Below are 20,829 nucleotides of genomic sequence, written 5' to 3'. Positions count from 1 at the left end.
CCCCTGTACACAAATCAAAGTGTCCAGACTAGAGAGGTTCCCCTGTACACAAACCAAAGTGTCTAGACTAAACAGGTTCCCCTTTACACAAATCAAAGTGTCCAGACTAGAGAGGTTCCCCTGTACACAAACCAAAGTGTCCAGACTAGAGAGGTTCCCCTGTACACAAACCAAAGTGTCCAGACTAAACAGGTTCTCCTTTACACAAACCAAAAAGTCCAGACTAGAGAGGTTCTCCTGTACACAAACCAAAGTGTCCAGACTAAAGAGGTTCCCCTGTACACAAACCAAAGTGTCCAGACTAGAGAGGTTCCCCTGTACACAAACCAAAGTGTCCAGACTAAACAGGTTCCCCTGTACACAAACCAAAGTGTCCAGACTAAACAGGTTCCCCTGTACACAAACCAAAGTGTCCAGACTAAAGAGGTTCCCCTGTACACAAACCAAAGTGTCCAGACTAAAGAGGTTCCCCTGTACACAAACCAAAGTGTCCAGACTAAACAGGTTCCCCTTTACACAAACCAAAGTGTCCAGACTAAACAGGTTCCCCTTTACACAAACCAAAGTGTCCAGACTAAACAGGTTCCCCTGTACACAAACCAAAGTGTTGAGACTAGAGAGGTTCCCCTTTACACAAACCAAAGTGTCGAGACTAGAGAGGTTCTCCTGTACACAAACCAAAGTGTCAAGACTAAACAGGTTCCCCTGTACACAAACCAAAGTGTCTAGACTAAACAGGTTCTCCTTTACACAAACCAAAGTGTCCAGACTAGAGAGGTTCCCCTGAACACAAACCAAAGTGTCTAGACTAAACAGGTTCCCCTTTACACAAACCAAAGTGTCCAGACTAAAGAGGTTCCCCTTTACACAAACCAAAGTGTCCAGACTAAACAGGTTCCCCTGTACACAAATCAAAGTGTCCAGACTAGAGAGGTTCCCCTGTACACAAACCAAAGTGTCTAGACTAAACAGGTTCTCCTTTACACAAATCAAAGCGTCCAGACTAGAGAGGTTCCCCTGTACACAAACCAAAGTGTCCAGACTAAACAGGTTCCCCTTTACACAAACCAAAGTGTCTAGACTAAACAGTTTCCCCTGTACACAAACCAAAGTGTCCAGACTAAACAGGTTCTCCTTTACACAAACCAAAGTGTCCAGACTAAACAGGTTCCCCTTTACACAAACCAAAGTGTCGAGACTAGAGAGGTTCTCCTGTACACAAACCAAAGTGTCAAGACTAAACAGGTTCCCCTGTACACAAACCAAAGTGTCTAGACTAAACAGGTTCTCCTTTACACAAACCAAAGTGTCCAGACTAAACAGGTTCCCCTGTACACAAACCAAAGTGTCCAGACTAAACAGGTTCCCCTGTACACAAACCAAAGTGTCCAGACTAGAGAGGTTCCCCTGTACACAAACCAAAGTGTCTAGATTAAAGAGGTTCCCCTGTACACAAACAAAACTGTCCAGACTAAACAGGTTCCACTGTACACAAACCAAAGTGTCCAGACTAGAGAGGTTCCCCTGTACACAAACCAAAGTGTCTAGACTAAACAGGTTCTCCTTTACACAAATCAAAGTGTCCAGACTAGAGAGGTTCCCCTGTACACAAACCAAAGTGTCTAGACTAAACAGGTTCCCCTGTACACAAACCAAAGTGTCTAGACTAAACAGGTTCCCCTGTACACAAACCAAAGTGTCCAGACTAAACAGGTTCCCCTGTACACAAACCAAAGTGTCTAGACTAATCAGATACCACCTTGTCTGTTGTGTATTATTGACAATAAGGTAAACTCCTAGTGTTATTATAACTGGAAGGCAACTTACATCTCTCCAGTCCATCAATGTTCTGGGTGTACATTCGGAGTAGCATGCCCTTGTCATGCAACAGCCTGACGAAGTAATGGATGTAGTTTGGCCGATACTTTCCTGACGGATACAATTCCTTGGCAAGTGTGAAAAATGGCTTAGGGTTGTGATGGAAGTAATCAATATCGAAGATGGCCTCTGGGTAGGGAATCCTGTACTGCTTTAGGTTGTCGTATAAACCTGTTCCTGGAGTCCTGGAATTCAACACAACATAATATACTGACAATCAACAAACACAATACCCCCGTATTACAGACAATCAACAAACACAATACCCCCGTATTATAGACAATCAACAAACACAATACCCCCATATTACAGACAATCAACAAACACAATACCCCCGTATTACAGACAATCAACAAACACAATACCCCCGTATTACAGACAATCAACAAACACAATACCCCCGTATTACAGACAATCAACAAAAACAATACCCCCGTATTACAGACAATCAACAAGCACAATACCCCCGTATTACAGACAATCAACAAACACAATACCCCCGTATTACAGACAATCAACAAAAACAATACCCCCGTATTACAGACAATCAACAAAAACAATACCCCCGTATTACAGACAATCAACAAACACAATACCCCCATATTACAGACAATCAACAAAAACAATACCCCGCTATTACAGACAATCAACAAACACAATATCCCCGTATTACAGACAATCAACAAACACAATACCCCCGTATTACAGACAATCAACAAACACAATACCCCCGTATTACAGACAATCAACAAACACAATACCCCCGTATTACAGACAATCAACAAACACAATACCCCCGTATTACAGACAATCAACAAACACAATACCCCCGTATTACAGACAATCAACAAACACAATATCCCCGTATTACAGACAATCAACAAACACAATACCCCGTATTACAGACAATCAACAAACACAATACCCCCGTATTACAGACAATCAACAAACACAATACCCCGTATTACAGACAATCAACAAAAACAATACCCCCGTATTACAGACAATCAACAAACACAATACCCCCGCATAACAGACAATCAACAAACACAATACCCCCGCATTACAGACAAACAACAAACAAAATTAATACACCCATATCAATCAACAAACACAATACCCCCAAATTAGGGTCAATAAAAAAATAATAAGTAATAGGATTGTAAAATCATGTATAATATATATGAAATAGAGTATCTATATGACTTTGTTTTTAAGTTTCCTTTTAGTATTTGATACATTAATTTTCCATCGTGATACCTCTGAAATATATATATATATATAATTTTTAATTCTTTATGTTTCAGTTATCTTTTTTAGGAATTGAGCATCACAATGCGATGCCACAATGACTTCTGAGTTTTACATTCTGTGTATGATGTGGATGATGGCTACCTCAATCAGGCCATCCAGAACAATTCTGGAAAAGTGTCCTGCCAAAGGATACATCCGAGACACCACAGGACAGTCTATGATCTAAGCTCTCTGAGACAACACAGGACAGTCTATGATCTCAGCTCTCTGAGACACCACAGGACAGTATATGATCTCAGCTCTCTGAGACACCACAGGACAGTCTATGATCTCAACTTACTGTGACACAACAGGACAGTCTATGATCTCAGCTCTCTGAGACAACACAGGACAGTCTATGATCTCAGCTTTCTGAGACACCACAGGACAGTCTATGATCTCAGCTCTCTGAGACACCACAGGACAGTCTATGATCTCAACTTACTGTGACACAACAGGACAGTCTATGATCTCAGCTCTCTGAGACAACACAGGACAGTCTATGATCTCAGCTTTCTGAGACACCACAGGACAGTCTATGATCTCAGCTCTCTGAGACACCACAGGACAGTCTATGATCTGTTCTCTGAGACACCACAGGACAGTCTATGATCTGTTCTCTGAGACAACACAGGACAGTCTATGATCTGTTCTCTGAGACAACACAGGACAGTCTATGATCTCAGCTTTCTGAGACAACACAGGACAGTCTATGATTTCAGCTCTCTGAGACACCACAGGACAGTCTATGATCTCAGCTTTCTGAGACACCACAGGACAGTCTATGATCTCAGCTCTCTGAGACACCACAGGACAGTCTATGATCTGTTCTCTGAGACACCACAGGACAGTCTATGATCTCAGCTCTCTGAGACACCACAGGACAGTCTATGATCTGTTCTCTGAGACACCACAGGACAGTCTATGATCTCAGCTTACTGAGACACCACAGGACAGTCTATGATCTCAGCTCTCTGAGACACCACAGGACAGTCTATGATCTGTTCTCTGAGACACCACAGGACAGTCTATGATCTTAGTTTTCTGAGACAACACAGGACAGTCTATGATCTCAGCTCTCTGAGACAACACAGGACAGTCTATGATCTCAGCTTTCTGAGACACAACAGGACAGTCTATGATCTCAGCTCTCTGAGACACCACAGGACAGTCTATGATCTCAGCTTTCTGAGACACCACAGGACAGTCTATGATCTCAGCTTTCTGAGACACCACAGGACAGTCTATGATCTCAGCTCTCTGAGACAACACAGGACAGTCTATGATCTCAGCTCTCTGAGACACAACAGGACAGTCTATGATCTCAGCTCTCTGAGACACCACAGGACAGTCTATGATCTCAGCTCTCTGAGACACTACAGGACAGTCTATGATCTCAGCTCTCTGAGACACCACAGGACAGTCTATGATCTCAGCTCTCTGAGACACAACAGGACAGTCTATGATCTCAGCTCTCTGAGACACAACAGGACAGTCTATGATCTCAGCTCTCTGAGACACCACAGGACAGTTATGATCTCAGCTTTCTGAGACACCACAGGACAGTCTATGATCTCAGCTCTCTGAGACACCACAGGACAGTCTATGATCTCAGCTCTCTGAGACACCACAGGACAGTCTATGATCTCAGCTTTCTGAGACACCACAGGACAGTCTATGATCTCAGCTCTCTGAGACAATACAGGACAGTCTATGATCTCAGCTCTCTGAGACACCACAGGACAGTATATGATCTCAGCTTTCTGAGACACCACAGGACAGTCTATGATCTCAGCTCTCTGAGACACCACAGGACAGTCTATGATCTGTTCTCTGAGACACCACAGGACAGTCTATGATCTCAGCTCTCTGAGACACCACAGGACAGTCTATGATCTGTTCTCTGAGACACCACAGGACAGTCTATGATCTCAGCTTACTGAGACACCACAGGACAGTCTATGATCTCAGCTCTCTGAGACACCACAGGACAGTCTATGATCTGTTATCTGAGACACCACAGGACAGTCTATGATCTTAGTTTTCTGAGACAACACAGGACAGTCTATGATCTCAGCTTTCTGAGACAACACAGGACAGTCTATGATCTCAGCTTTCTGAGACACAACAGGACAGTCTATGATCTCAGCTCTCTGAGACACCACAGGACAGTCTATGATCTCAGCTTTCTGAGACACCACAGGACAGTCTATGATCTCAGCTTTCTGAGACACCACAGGACAGTCTATGATCTCAGCTCTCTGAGACAACACAGGACAGTCTATGATCTCAGCTCTCTGAGACACAACAGGACAGTCTATGATTTCAGCTCTCTGAGACACCACAGGACAGTCTATGATCTCAGCTCTCTGAGACACTACAGGACAGTCTATGATCTCAGCTCTCTGAGACACCACAGGACAGTCTATGATCTCAGCTCTCTGAGACACAACAGGACAGTCTATGATCTCAGCTCTCTGAGACACAACAGGACAGTCTATGATCTCAGCTCTCTGAGACACCACAGGACAGTTATGATCTCAGCTTTCTGAGACACCACAGGACAGTCTATGATCTCAGCTCTCTGAGACACCACAGGACAGTCTATGATCTCAGCTCTCTGAGACACCACAGGACAGTCTATGATCTCAGCTTTCTGAGACACCACAGGACAGTCTATGATCTCAGCTCACTGAGACAACACAGGACAGTCTATGATTTCAGCTCTCTGAGACAACACAGGACAGTCTATGATCTCAGCTCACTGAGACAACACAGGACAGTATATGATCTCAGCTCTCTGAGACAACACAGGACAGTCTATGATCTTAGTTTACTTGTTTACCTGAAGTCTGGGATGCCACTTGGTGTACTGATGCCAGCTCCTGCCACTACTACTACATTTTTACAGGCATCATTTTTCAGCAGATTGGCCACATCATTCAGCGCCTTGATGTGAACGTTGCCCGCTCCCCCGACAGTACTCATGAAGGACCTCCTGTAATGATATCACACAAATGTACCGTATATACGCTATAAATGTCAGGTCATAGTTGGTGTATTCTCGGGATACCTTCAACATCTAAACTTTTAACTCTTAATGAAGAAGATTTTTCTTACCCGTCTTCCTGTGAAATGTTGGCATTGATCATCAAAAACAAATTTCGGTTTAACTGACCTTGGCCAACTTTTAGTACAACTCTGTAGAAAAGGCCCTGCCCTCAATCATATATCATACTCACCCTGTCCCCCAACACTTACCCAACTTTCTATGGACCGTAGACCCCGTCCCCCAACACTCACCCATTTTTAAGTGGACTTTTGTTGTTAACCTTGTCCTTGATAGAGAGACCCTTCATCCTGTCTGTGATGTTAGTATCCGACTGAGTCTTATACACAGGACTGGAGTTGGTCTGGAACGCCCTAATCTGGGTCCTGTGGCCAGCTTTGGCTGTGCTAGCCGAGGGTGGGCGCTCCAGGGAGTGCGGAACTTTCACTGAAACAAACGAAAAAATAAAATAAATAACAAAAAATTCTAAAATCTGAATTTCCAAATTTGGATCGGACTCCCTAGTAGTGTCAAGGTATATACACTTCATGTAGGTATTCAGTAATATAATTCAATTACTTCCAATTTGGTGGTGGACTAATTACATTTGTATATAATTAAGGGGTGAAGGGTTTGTGTGTAGATTTTCAATGATTTGGTTTATAAGAAAATGAATATATCCCAATCGTTAAATCTTCGCAGTGGATACTGAACATAAATAGCATCAATTTTCATCAATATCCAAATTCTTTATTCATAAGTCTGTGCAGAAAACTTAATACCAAAAATACGAAACACGTCCACATAACAAAATTTGAAATAATATGACTAGATACAATAAGAAGAACTATCGGTAAAAAGAGGGTGTGAGTCAGATTTCCAGAAAAAAAGAAGATAGTATGATGTAAATTTAACCTTGTATTCAGAGTGGTTCCTATCATGAATGGCCATGTTTAACAAATTGATACATGAGATTATCGCAAGAACAATATGAACCTGACCCACCTCCAATGGCTGAGGGGATGGAGCTAAAAAGATTAAAATTTCGACAATCTTCTTTTTCAGACCCACATATAACAGTGGCAGACATCAAATTGTGTTTCAAATCATATTCCATAGCATTCAAGGATCTATAAAGGCTTGAAAGAATGTACAAACAATTATTTTTGTATGATATCTTCAGGCGAGTCCTGGCTGAACCATATTGCCAAAGTATGGATGCTAGGAAACAAAGTGGATTTTCAATATATAGATGGTGTCCACTGTTAAACCAAGTGTCTAATATTTTCAAACTGGTATCTGTATTCAGAAAGTCATAAAGTAGGTTCTATTCAACAATTTGTTTACTGTCAGTATCAGACCATAATTTACAGTCAGTGAAAAGGTAGTGCACATATAAAATTTATAAACACCGATATAAAAATATTGTAGGTGAACAATAATGTTCTTGTTATATTTCACAAATTAATAAAAAATGCAACAAGAGTGAAATTCTAGAGCCATGACAATATGATGGGTGACAGCAATCCAAGTCAAGTCAATGTTTGATTTCTCATACAGAAACCACAATCAATTCAAACACAAAGCTGGGGGAAAAAGAAAGATATTTTTTTGTGATTGATAGCAGTAGCGAGAGACCAAACCTACCTGGTGTAAATAACATGCCAATAACATACAAAAGCTGACGAAAATTAAATATTAAAGCAGAATGTAAAATATTATCCGGTCTGAGTGGAAATATAGTGATATATATACGTAACATCCAGCATTTTAGCCTTAAAAAAATAATGTATATATCCAGCTCTGCCATTTGGACAAGTCTTTAATACCTGTCAACTTCCTTCCAAATCCTGATTCATTATATATATATATATTGTATATGAAATCCAAAAATAGCAGTAATTTACCTAGCAGTGATGCATTTCAAACTTGGTTACGGCTTTACGTCATAGCAACCACTTGAAATCATTGCTGATCTGCCACTAGTATTCACACAATCACAAGACCTCAAGAATTGTTTTTAGAACATGCATTCATAACTTTATGACCAGTAGCGATTTAAAGGAATTACCTCTATTTCCCCTATTGGGCCCCGCCCCTTTGGCCCCATTGGGGTCAGAGTCACCCATTTTGCAAAATCTGTTCCCCTTCCCCCAAGGATGTTATGACCAAATTGGGTTCAAATCCATTCATAACTTTATGACTAGTAGCGATTTAAAGGAATTACCTCTATTGGGCCCCGCCCCTTAGGCCTCTTTGGGGTCAGAGCCACCATTTATGCAAAATCTGTTCCCCTTCCCTCAAGGATGTTTCTGACCAAATTGGGTTCAAATCCATTCATAACTTTATGATGAGTAGCGATTCAAATGAATTACCTCTATTTCCCCTACTGGGCCCTGCCCCTTTGGCCCCTCGGGGGTCAGAGTCACCATTTATGCAAATCTGTTCTCCTTCCCCCAAGGATGTTTCTGACCAAATTGGGTTCAAATCCATTCATAACTTTATGACTAGTAGCGATTTAAAGGAATTACCTCTATTTCCCCTATTGGGCCCCGCCTCTTTGGCCCCTTTAGGGTCAGAGCCACCATTTATGCAAAATCTGTTCCCCTTCCCTCAAGGATGTTTCTGACCAAATTGGGTTCAAATCCATTCATAACTTTATGACTAGTAGCGATTTAAAGGAATTACCTCTATTTCCCCTATTGGGCCCCGCCCCTTTGGCCCCTCGGGGGTCAGAGCCACCATTTATGCAAAATCTGTTCCCCTTCCCCCAAGAATGTTTCTGACCAAATTGGGTTCAAATCCATTCATAACTTCATGACTAGTAGCGATTTAAAGGAATTACCTCTATTTCCCCTATTGGTCCCCGCCCCTTTGGCCCCTCTGGGGTCAGAGCCACCATTTATGCAAAATCTGTTCCCCTTCCCCAAAGGATGTTTCTGACCAAATAGGGTTCAAATCCATTCATAACTTTATGACTAGTAGCGATTTAAAGGAATTACCTCTATTTCCCCTATTGGGCCCCGCCCCATTGGCCCCTTTGGGGTCAGAGCCACCATTTATGCAAAATCTGTTCCCCTTCCCCCGAAGATGTTTCTGACCAAATTGGGTTCAAATCCATTCATAACTTTATGACTAGTAGCGATTTAAAGCAATAACTCTATTTCCCCTATTGGGCCCCGCCCCTTTGGCCCCTTTGGGGTCAGAGCCACCATTTATGCAAAATCTGTTCCCCTTCCCTCAAGGATGTTTCTGACCAAATTGGGTTAAAATCCATTCATAACTTTATGACTAGTAGCGATTTAAAAGAATTACCTCTATTTCCCCTATTGGGCCCCGCCCCTTTGGCCCCTTGGGGGTCAGAGTCACCATTTATGCAAAATCTGTTCCCCTTCTGCCAAGAATGTTTCTGACCAAATTGGGTTCAAATCCATTCATAACTTTATGACTAGTAGCGATTTGAAGCAAATGTTGACGGACGGACGACGGACGACGGACGACGGACGGACGACGGACGCTGCGCCATGACATAAGCTCACCGGACCTTCGGTCCAGGTGAGCTAATAAAAAATGCAACAAGAGTGAAATTCTAGAGCCATGACAATATGATGGGTGACAGCAATCCAAGTCAAGTCAATGTTTGATTTCTCATACAGAAACCACAATCAATTCAAACACAAAGCTGGGGGAAAAAGAAAGATATTTTTTTGTGATTGATAGCAGTAGCGAGAGACCAAACCTACCTGGTGTAAATAACATGCCAATAACATACAAAAGCTGACGAAAATTAAATATTAAAGCAGAATGTAAAATATTATCCGGTCTGAGTGGAAATATAGTGATATATATACGTAACATCCAGCATTTTAGCCTTAAAAAAATAATGTATATATCCAGCTCTGCCATTTGGACAAGTCTTTAATACCTGTCAACTTCCTTCCAAATCCTGATTCATTATATATATATATATTGTATATGAAATCCAAAAATAGCAGTAATTTACCTAGCAGTGATGCATTTCAAACTTGGTTACGGCTTTACGTCATAGCAACCACTTGAAATCATTGCTGATCTGCCACTAGTATTCACACAATCACAAAACGGCACCTGTTTTACTTAATCGGAAAAATTGTAACAAACTAATTTACAATTTTTGAAAATATTTTCCGTACAATTGTTTGATATGTAATTACAACGAAAAAATAACACAATTTGTTTTCCATAGTAAACATATTCAACAAATACAACATCGATTTGCCACATATGTACAGCAACCAAAAGAGCAGGACACTTTTCCTAAAATATCACCAATATGTATAGTTCAACTTATATTGATGACACAACAGCCAAACAAAATCCTAGTACCTGAGGTTTCATCGTAATCCTACATAACGCCCCTCGAGCTCTGTCATGTAAAACCTTGAACCACGTACCTTTGCATGTTGGGTGTGGGAATGTCTCTCTAGACACAATCTGAGCTCAATACCTCGAGCATGTTCAAGCTTCCGTGTATTGAACCATCACAATAAACACATCAAATTTTCATTTGTATGGTTTAATAAAGCTATAAAGGATAGCAGTAATGTATTCCCCAGTAGATAAATAAGGCCTACTGCCACCTAAGGAATGAATGTTGTGTACGTATGTGTGTTCAAAGCATACAATGTTTACCAAGTAACGATTCAATTCTATAGAATTGTTTACTCAGAATCTCATGTCCTGTTTATATTGACTTACATAGAAAATTACTATAGCAAACATTTACTGGGTTTGCTTTTAATGTACATCTCATAGGAAAATTCAATTTTACTAAAACAATTTGATTATGAAATACCTGTATATATATATACATGTATGTACCATGGCCATGGTGTAATGTAAATTTATATTCAACACAAATAAAGAAAGCCTATTTCATTACAAAGGCATCATGATAAATTTTAATTATTCATTTAATTTATTTACATCTTCCAACCCAATAAGCACATTTCTGAAGTATACACACCATAAATTGAAAATGCCAGAAGGGACTTCCAAGTGTTTTATCCTCAACATTGAACCATTAACCAAACTTTTATCTAATATCATGTGTTATATTTAACAAGACCAATATCCAATGCAATCTAAAAGTGTGGTTATTTCTTTATCCAATACACCTGAACAAGATTCTCCACACAAAAAACGACACTTACCTTACAGCTAGTGAAATATCAATATTATCACAACCGATCAAGCTTGGAACACTTAACATGTGTTGTTTTCGTGCTTAACCGTCTAAAAGTAACATCACGTTCGTCTTTTCGGGTAAAATCTTTATCCAGCTTATATATATAAACACTTCTACCACATTAAACACCGAAAACAACTCCACGCATAATTCTATCACCAAGAAGATTCAAATATCCCCACTCTAGTCAATATTAAATCTATAAATGTACATACACAACACCAAATTAATAAATTTTAAAGTGTTGTAGACATTTGACATCAATAGAACTGTAATTTCGTGTCATTCAGATGTAAAACAAACAGTAAACAATTTCCTGTTAAGATGAAGATTTCCTTCATCAGCTGCCAATTCAGCAGAATATCTCAAAGCCTATGTACCTGAGCTTTACCAAAATCTGCACTTCTCTGTGGACGATATGTAGACCAGATCCAACAGAAAGTTGATATCACAATACTGAATTGTTCCATGCCGATTGGCCATGGTTTATCTTGCCATAAAATCGCCATTTAATAGTTCATTGGTAACATAGTGTAATGAATTTACCTACAGATCTTATTGCATTTGGCCTGAACTCAATATTCCATGACCCCAAGGTCTATGGGTATACATTAAGAACGCTGTACAAATACTGGTTGACCTTACATCACGGGAAAGCGACGTAGGAATGGACATGGTATACGAAGATATCGTCTATCACCAATAATGCTGAGAATGGTATATAAACGTGTCCTTACCTTATTTTGCCCTTTACATAATAGATGAGCACTGAAGGTATATCAGAGCTAGTGAAACAATAAAGTTCTCCCTATCCGTACATTTTGTACTGTCCTGGTATAATTAGGGTCATTCGGTGCACTACCACAGTATACTGCAGAAACACCCTGGGTTGCCACCAGTTCTCCTCGTCTGTGAGGGATGGATAGTGTGTATTGGGTGTAACGCTACACCTGTACGTGGATTATTATCAACACAGGTAAAAATGTCAACTACTGATATCACCTGTTCAGGTAGAACGTCAGCTACAAGTTCATGAATATTGAATTTAATCAATACTTTTCCAAAGGGACATACACATTACATTTGGCAGATATTTTCAGAACAGATTTTAATATGAGGGCTCAGTCATACATATTCTGATCAGATTAACAATTAACCAAAACTGTTAATTTAGATTTTTTTTCAAATTTGAGTTAAATCAAGCTACCCAGGATTTGAAAATGCTGAAACAGACCTATTTTGTATATGATCAAGATCACCCAAATAGAACACTCGTCTTGCTTCATTTCACTGTATTAAATGCTTTTTATCAATTTTTCAATCTGAAACGTAACATTCCAAATATATCACCATTTATTCTGATCAGTCACTTTTTAAATTTCCATCTTCAAAATTAAAGTTTAACCATACATGAATGCAAACACTGGAGTTTTGAGAAAGGTGGTAATTGCCATTCAGTTTCAGTTTGGGAGTAGCCTAAGTTCACTGTTTCAATTAACATTTATGGAATTTAAATTCTTTAATGATATTATTTCTTTCAAAATTTTGTATTGGAATAGCCAATGGCATGGCAGCAGGCCTACATGTAGGTGCAATGTTTCTTCAAGATTAAACAAAATGTCACCTCCTTTATCTGCAATGATCACCAACATTACATGTTATGGTCATATTCTTTTATTTCTAATTTCTTCCTTCCTTTAAACCTGCTAGCTTTGTCAGTAACACCATCATCAGGGGCCGCGGTGGCCGAGTGGTTAAGGTGTCCCGACACTTTATCACTAGCCCTCCACCTCTGGGTTGCGTGTTCAAAACCTACGTGGGGCAGTTGCCAGGTACTGACCATAGGCCGGTTGTTTTTCTCCGGGTACTCCGGCTTTCCTCCACCTCCAAACCTGGCACGTCCTTATATGACCCTGGCTGTTAATAGCACGTTAAACAAAATAAACCAAACCAAACCATCATCCTCTCATTCATTTAGCCACTCATTTTGGCAGTTATGTTATGGTCATTCTCTATTTCCAATTTCTTCAGGGACTTCCTTTTGACCTTTTTACACTAACACCATGTACATGTACATTTGTACATATACTTATTTATTGCATCACATTGTTCTGTGAAGTGGTCATTCTGCCTCAGAGCTGTTGCCACTGTACATATGTACTATTAACTGTATGTGTAATGTAATGGTCAGTTTTTCAGTTTTCCTTTCAGCCACATGCATACTTCTATAAATTTTCTTGGCATCCTAGACTAGATTTATTGTGCAAGTTCAGTTTTACTTGAATTAAGCTTCCAGCACTAACTCTTAGAGGGTTGGGATCCCTCCTTCCCCATCTCCCTTTCTGCAGTATGCAGCATTTTCATTTCTTTTAGTAATATTGTGACATATCATTGACTGTATTGGCCTATAATATATATTACAGTTACTTAGCTACAACACAGTCATTTCTGATGTCATTTAAATTTACTGATCCGGGGATCCAGTGACCAACAACATCGATCTTCCTATATTAGACACAGGTACATCATGAAGATATAATTATACCCAATTATGGTAAAATCTACACTATTTGACCTCTTGATTAACTCTATCAACTGTAATATACACTAAGTTGGTGGTATAGTGTTTATATTTCGATGGCCAATCAGCTTGCCCCTAAATGATTGACAAGACCCCAAAGTTTGTGATACAAGGCTATCTCCCCTTGAAACGGACATATCATAGCTAGAGAGACCAAAATTATCATAGAAGCGCAATTTTGTTTATGATTAATATATTCTAGACACAGGGGCCAGTCTATGTATCCAGAACCAAGTGTATGTATGCATCAATTTAACAAGACTTTAACAAGATTTTTAAAATTGTTTTCCAAAGCAAGAAATTTAAAGATCAAGAAATTCAAATAAATTATTATAAAACTGTGCTGTCCTTGGTTAAAGGATGGATAAAGTCCTTTACAGGAATTATCAGATGCTTTCTATTTGGCTATAAACCGAAATATATTTACATGTACATGTGCAAATAGCATTCTGCTGGTAAATACCCTTATAACATTAATGGTTAATGACAAATGACATGGCTGCAGGATGGGATTCAAACAGATAAAAAGGTTTTTAATAAAGAACTTTTTCTATACAATCTTTTGATTCTATCATTCATTATACATTCAGACTTATTTATCAGAAGCTCTAATACAAATGTACAAACGACACCTTGTGATTAGTGTGTTTCATCTCCTTGCATCAATATACAGTTAATTTCAAGTACACAGTATTTCATGTTTTCAGATAAATAGAAGGCCTTATGGCATTCATACACATATGAATAGAAATAATTTTCTACTCGCATGACACACAAAGTAAGCTGACACTATATACAGCTCTATGGTTTAGAGTTCGATAGAAACTGGCCATGAATAATGAAAAAAGATAGATCAAATTACAGGAATAGACTCACTAAAGCAATTATATCACAACTCATACATTCATTTTCAAAGAAAACTAAAATGGTTTTCAAATACATTACATAAATTTCTCGGACATTGATACCCGTATTGTTGAAGAAGTATATAAAAAGGTCTAGATGATCCAAATAAAGCTATGATGAGCTTATACATAAAAGCTAAATCTACATTATAAATAATATGAACATATCTGAAGTGGACTTAAACAGCATATTTACTTACAGTAAATTAAACATCATGATCAATGCATTTGACATTTTTTTTTTTAAATTAATTGTTATATATAATTCAGACAAGTTTTAATTTGCCTTTGAAATTTTATGCATGAGTTAACAAAATATTGATCTTTGCATGTTAAATTCCAATCAATTTTAAACAAGAGTACCGCAGGGTGGAACAATAGATGCCTTTTGAATGCCATATAGTGTTATATACTCTCTTGCATTGAAATAAGATAAATTAGCAACACCTTATGATGAGTGATTAGGTGTCATGCTACAACCCTCATCACCTTTCACTACAACCACAAAGTCGATGTTTAATTTTCTAATAGTTTGAGGAATACAAGTAATCAGGAGTTTATAATTAGTCACCAACTCAGTAAACACTACTTAATATCATGATGTAATATAAATTTAAATCCAACCAAGATTCACAGAAATTGATAAAAAAAACAGTTGAATCAAAATCCTGGTCAAGGAACATTACCATATATCATGATTATATAATTTTAAAGCCTATGAAGATTCAAAGAAATTGGTTGAAAAATGATCATGAAGATCTCCAGACAAATAATTTAAATTGAAATAAACAAACAAAGGGTATTAACTTTTGCAAAAGTATTTGAATCAAAATCTACCAAAATTCTGTTCAGGGGAACAACTATATTTTATGATTATAAAGCATAACAAGTTTCAAAGAAATGGGTATAAAAATATACATCTCCGAAGGAACAAAAACACCATACCGGTTTAATACTCCCCAAACCTATCAAATTTGACTGGCATATACAGTATGTAAAACATGCTCAAATTGGAATTAACCCTTCTTCACTGATCTGTTCTTTTTTTGTTTTTGTTATTTGTTTTTTGTTAAAACAAAACTTTTCAATGGAAACTGTATCATCTGTGACCATTACATAGATATTTAATTTAATGACAAAATACTCTCAATCAAAAATGTAATGTTATAGAAGAAAGGTTATTTCCAATTTTAGCATCTTTCATATATGCTATAGAGTATCAATCTCTTTAGCAATAAAACAATATTTGGTACGTATTGTGAAAGTGGAAGGTATAGGTCACCTTACTTGCTTTAGCTAGCAAGAATTTCCCTTTAGTCTAGTGGTAATTAAAGATGTTTGCTTCGAGAGCGAGAGTTCACTAGCACTGACAGCAATTTTCATTACTCCTAGATTTGGTGCCTTTGCACCACACCAACTGAAAACTGTAGGAGATTGAGAAGCTTCCTTGGAGCTAGAGAACCTGAGTTGTAGTTGTCTCTGGGGCAAAGGCTTTGTGAAGGAGGGAGTAGTGTAAAGTGGAGAGTATACAGTTGTTTCATGCCTTATCAGTCAACAGTCAAATCTCTTCCCCTCGGTGTTGGGAACAACCCGAACAGCTGTTTCCCGAGGCCGCAGGCTGAGTGGAACAGTTCATTGGGATGGTCCTAACACCGAGGGGGAAAGTTTTGACTGTTGACTTATATATTATAAGGCATGAAACAATTGTTTTGTTACCTGAATAATCTACAAGGTTTCACATAGAGGATATTTTACCAGACTGAGGACCTTGTAAAAATTCTTCAGTAAACTGTTAATTCTGGTTTTGGTGCATATTCGAACTCCAAGTTTTATGTTCCTTTGGCCTTGCAGTAGAATCTATGCTATAAGAATTCATTCAGACACTTTTATGACATTTGTAGCCGAATTGCTGATTTCAATTAGACAACAAACCCTGATTGGAGATTTCTTCAAACCTTTCTGACTTTGAATCTAGGTGTTGCTTGATATTACAAATCATGATCAGAAATATGCTTCATCCTAATCATTTTGGTGCGTGTGGATGTTCCTCGTCATTTACATAGAGAGTCAGGTAACAATACGTACTGTATATGTCACCTAAGTGCTTACTAGCCTAGCAGGAATTTCCCTTCAGTCTGGTGGTAGAATATTGCTAGTTTGAAGCCTAATTTTTCATTACACCTTCCTGTTTTGGGAGACTGGACATTTTTTCACTTGATGTGTGTTGTGTTTCCAAACAGGGTCAACAGGGGCAGAACTTTTATAGAAGGCATTGTCGATAGTGGAAGTTGTCCCCCTTTATCTATACTGTAACCTTTTAGGCCTAAGTTACCTGTGACACGACAGTTGACACAACCGTGCAGTGTCATGTCGTTGCCAGTGTAAATCCATGCTACATGATGTACATTATCTCATACACATGAGGGATGTTTACTTACAAAGCATTCGTACAAATTCCATCTAACGGCGTGTTTTTATCACTTCAAAATCACTCTTGAACTATGAAAACATGAATATGGTCAAGACAGATTGTGTATGTTCGATAATTCATCCGCTTATTGTTGGTTTGGACATGATGGGCATATATTGACAACCTATGTAGACTCGACTATTGGATTATATGAGCGATTTTAGCTAACTAAAGTCTTGTCATTTTTTTAATTTAGCTGGCAGTGACAGCATGGGGTCAAAGGTAAACATTTTTCAACCGAGCCTCCCGAGCCTCACAGCTGTCAAAATTTTACGATACCTTTTCCGACAGCTGCCATGATAGAGCGCCTCAACATCTTGCGGTGATACTAATCGGTGCCATATTCGTCGTTTCGAGTACGTATCCTAGCTGAACTACAACCAGCATAACATATATTTACGTTCCATTGCGTTTAAAACTGTCCCACTTGTCCCAAACAGACGCCATGATTACTTAGATACTAGCATTTTGAGCCTCCAAAAAGAGAGTTCCAATATAAAAGGTTGTCTACAACTCTATAGTCTGTTCCAATATTATAGTTCCACTCCATCTTTTACAATTTATTTCCGTATGTTTATATATACTGGATGAGAAGTATCGTCTAAATCGGCACTGTTAAAATGCATATTTAGTATTTAAATTAACTTTTCTTCGTTGAGACAAATTTTGGTTGGTAGAGTATGATAATTATATTGTAACTGTTAAGCTTAGATAGTTTCCTTTTGGCGACTCAACGGTGATTGAGTCACGAAGTGTTAAACTCTTAAGTAAAATCTGGACAAACCCGTTGGACCAATCATCTGAACAATTTTTTAACAAGTATGTCATTAGTGTAAACGTTGTGGTGTGTATTGATGTATATAAACGACCCTCTGTGCAACTGTAAAATTGCGATATCGTGTGACTCGCGGCATTATAAATCAAGATATGCTAATTAAGCTTTGTTCAAAGCTCACAAAGAGATATACGTCAACAACAGTTAAATATGATACATGCAGTGATATACAAAACAACAGAGAATGTCGATATCAAAACTAAAACATAACACTAACTTACGAGCGAAAAATGTACCGTAATAATACTACCAGGAGAAAAAGACCACGTGTTCCATAAGGACAGGCGTCTCAGCAGCGGCAAAGTATTTAAAATGTCATAGATAATAGAAACATTAATTTATAATCATGGTCATTTTCAATGTTATGGATTGTTTTAGTCTTGTGATGTATTCTTTCACTTTGAATTTAAAGATGAATTAGTTTAATTGTTATGGAAAAAATACTTGTTTTTTATTTAAATGGATAACACCGTGGAGAAGGTCAACGGACTTGGAGGGCGCAGGACTTGGATAAAATACCCCAAATTCTTTTATAAAAAAAAATGCGAGACCCATAAAGCCTTCTAGTAAACATCTATAACCCCTGATTGGCCAATCTGAAACTGCATGGTTCGTACATGTGACGGTAAATGATAATAACCTGGGAGACAGCAGATCTGTGTTTGACTTTTTATTTTATTATCAACGAGTTCGCGTATCTAGTCATCATTATTCACCCTGAACCACTAAAGCAGGTAGTTCACGCTTTATTCTTCAACACTCAGCGTGCATCGGGGCATGAAATGATAAAGATATTTGGCGCCAAAACTACTAGAGCTGGTAATGTTTACAAATCGGTTATGATTGTAAATTCATAACATTCCTCCAAGGTGTACTCTTAAGATACGTAATGTGCGGTGTGTCATAAATAATCAGCATCCATCTTATATAGAGGATATACGTCACTGAACATACTGTCAAATAGATATTAGCATATAGCGTTATGTTACAACATACATATGTAATGAGAGACCCCGTGTTATTGGGGTCTCCAACCAAGACAAAAATATATTCATATACCAGTAAGCATAACAACCAATTTCTTGTGAAATGAGTTTGGGTTTTTTACAAAATCAGTCAATACGATAAAATTTTAATTCCACTACCTAAATTCCCAATTATATGTTACTAACAGATCAAGCGATACTTTAAAACATCGTATAAACAATTGCTGACGGGCAGACTGAGGTTCTCATCACTGTTCTGTAAATTTTGTAACTAGACCTCTCCATCCATAGAGGTACGTATAGTATTTTTTAAAGCGGCTTTTACTGTAGATTTCATACTCAGTAAACGTTGATTTCTTCTTATAAATAATGAAACAAGTTTACGACATAGCGCAAAAATGTTAAAATTTGTTTTCTGGTTTTAAACTGTTTACTTTGACTGATGTGGAGCGAGTGAAATTGGAATGTTTATGTTTTGTACTGATTAAGGTATTTAAAAAACATGGTTTCGGTTTGGATAAGGTAAAGTCTTAGTTTTAGATACATTATTTAAAAATATTACGTCAGATAACAGTTTCCCAATAGTGATTTTTTTCAGTTATAGTCGCTTTAATATGTTTTAGATCTGAACAGAGCATGTGTCGGATGGTGGGTTTACGAGAATAGAATGACCTGGCCACGGAATATAATACTGAAAGTCAGCGAAATAATCATATATGTCCAGATCACTTTGTTTGTCCGTAGGAAACGTATATTGTCGAATTCCAAGAAATTCCCTTAACTTTTCAATCTTTCAATTCCATAAATATTTTTCAATTCTTCCTCGGTTGCAAGGAATGTTGATGAAACTGAGCCAGAATTTACCGTCGACGATTACATAACACAAACAGTGAGTGTTCGATTCAGACTTGATGGCGAAAAGTCACGGTGTAAATGTTTAAAACCCATTATTATGTTGTATTAAAGTTGGTAAAACGTGGGGTATAATAAGAGAGTGGGGTTGATACCTGGCGCATACATATCCCTGGTTAACCGTGATTTGATACAGCTGATTTCCCTCCAGACATATAATATATAGCTGTATTACAGGGAACCTGGCAATTAAATTCTCGTTACGTAAATTTGTGCGCATATAGTAGATAAACATTTAAATGTTGTAGTTTTGAAATCTAGCATTTTATATCAATGAAGAATTTCAATTGTTCAATTTCAGCTCGACTCATTTTTATGACAACCGTTTTGAGGCAGTTCTTGAATTAAGTAGCAAGTATATGATAATTCTGACTTCTGTTATCACCTATATAATAGACAATTTTTTTTACTCAAATTTGGGGACGTGGACTTGCTGGGCCTTTTTTTTTTTTTTTTTTTTAAAGTTGTATAGATCGTGAGTTCGAGGCACCCCAGGGCACGAATCATAACATATAAACTTCCTTCGTCATTTGTGGTCCTATATACATGTATATTTAATTATCAGAGTAAAGAATATTCATTTAAAAAAAATTAAGGCGAATACAAATATATATATATATAATGCAGCAAAGCTTTCTTGATTCTACATGGCAAGCCGATGTGGAAAAAGAAACATTTATTGGTATTAATAAT

The 20,829-nt window shown here is 38.1% G+C and overlaps 1 protein-coding gene across 3 annotated transcripts in view; it reads right to left on the bottom strand.

Annotated features, from left to right (window-relative positions):
- The window catches only part of LOC117335966, a 33,777-nt gene extending 15,927 nt beyond the window's left edge, over positions 1–17,850 (bottom strand). Inside the window, exons 1-4 of one of the 3 annotated variants that reach the window (XM_033896261.1) lie at positions 17,683–17,850; positions 6,475–6,667; positions 6,017–6,169; positions 1,828–2,063 (exon numbers count right to left, since the gene is read on the bottom strand). In XM_033896261.1, the coding sequence (XP_033752152.1) occupies positions 1,828–2,063; positions 6,017–6,169; positions 6,475–6,667; positions 17,683–17,719 (619 nt within the window). In that variant the 5' untranslated portion in view covers positions 17,720–17,850. Of the gene's footprint in view, positions 1–1,827; positions 2,064–6,016; positions 6,170–6,474; positions 6,668–10,653; positions 10,798–12,184; positions 12,498–17,682 lie in introns of those variants that run through there. The other 2 variants (XM_033896262.1, XM_033896263.1) reach the window with 2 other exon arrangements.
- Between the last annotated feature and the right edge of the window lie 2,979 nt (positions 17,851–20,829).

This window comes from Pecten maximus, chromosome 10 (genome assembly GCF_902652985.1).
Source record: "Pecten maximus chromosome 10, xPecMax1.1, whole genome shotgun sequence".
Taxonomy (NCBI): domain Eukaryota; kingdom Metazoa; phylum Mollusca; class Bivalvia; order Pectinida; family Pectinidae; genus Pecten; species Pecten maximus.
Note: the sequence above shows the minus strand (reverse complement) of the source record. Positions and strands in the feature narration are given on the sequence as shown.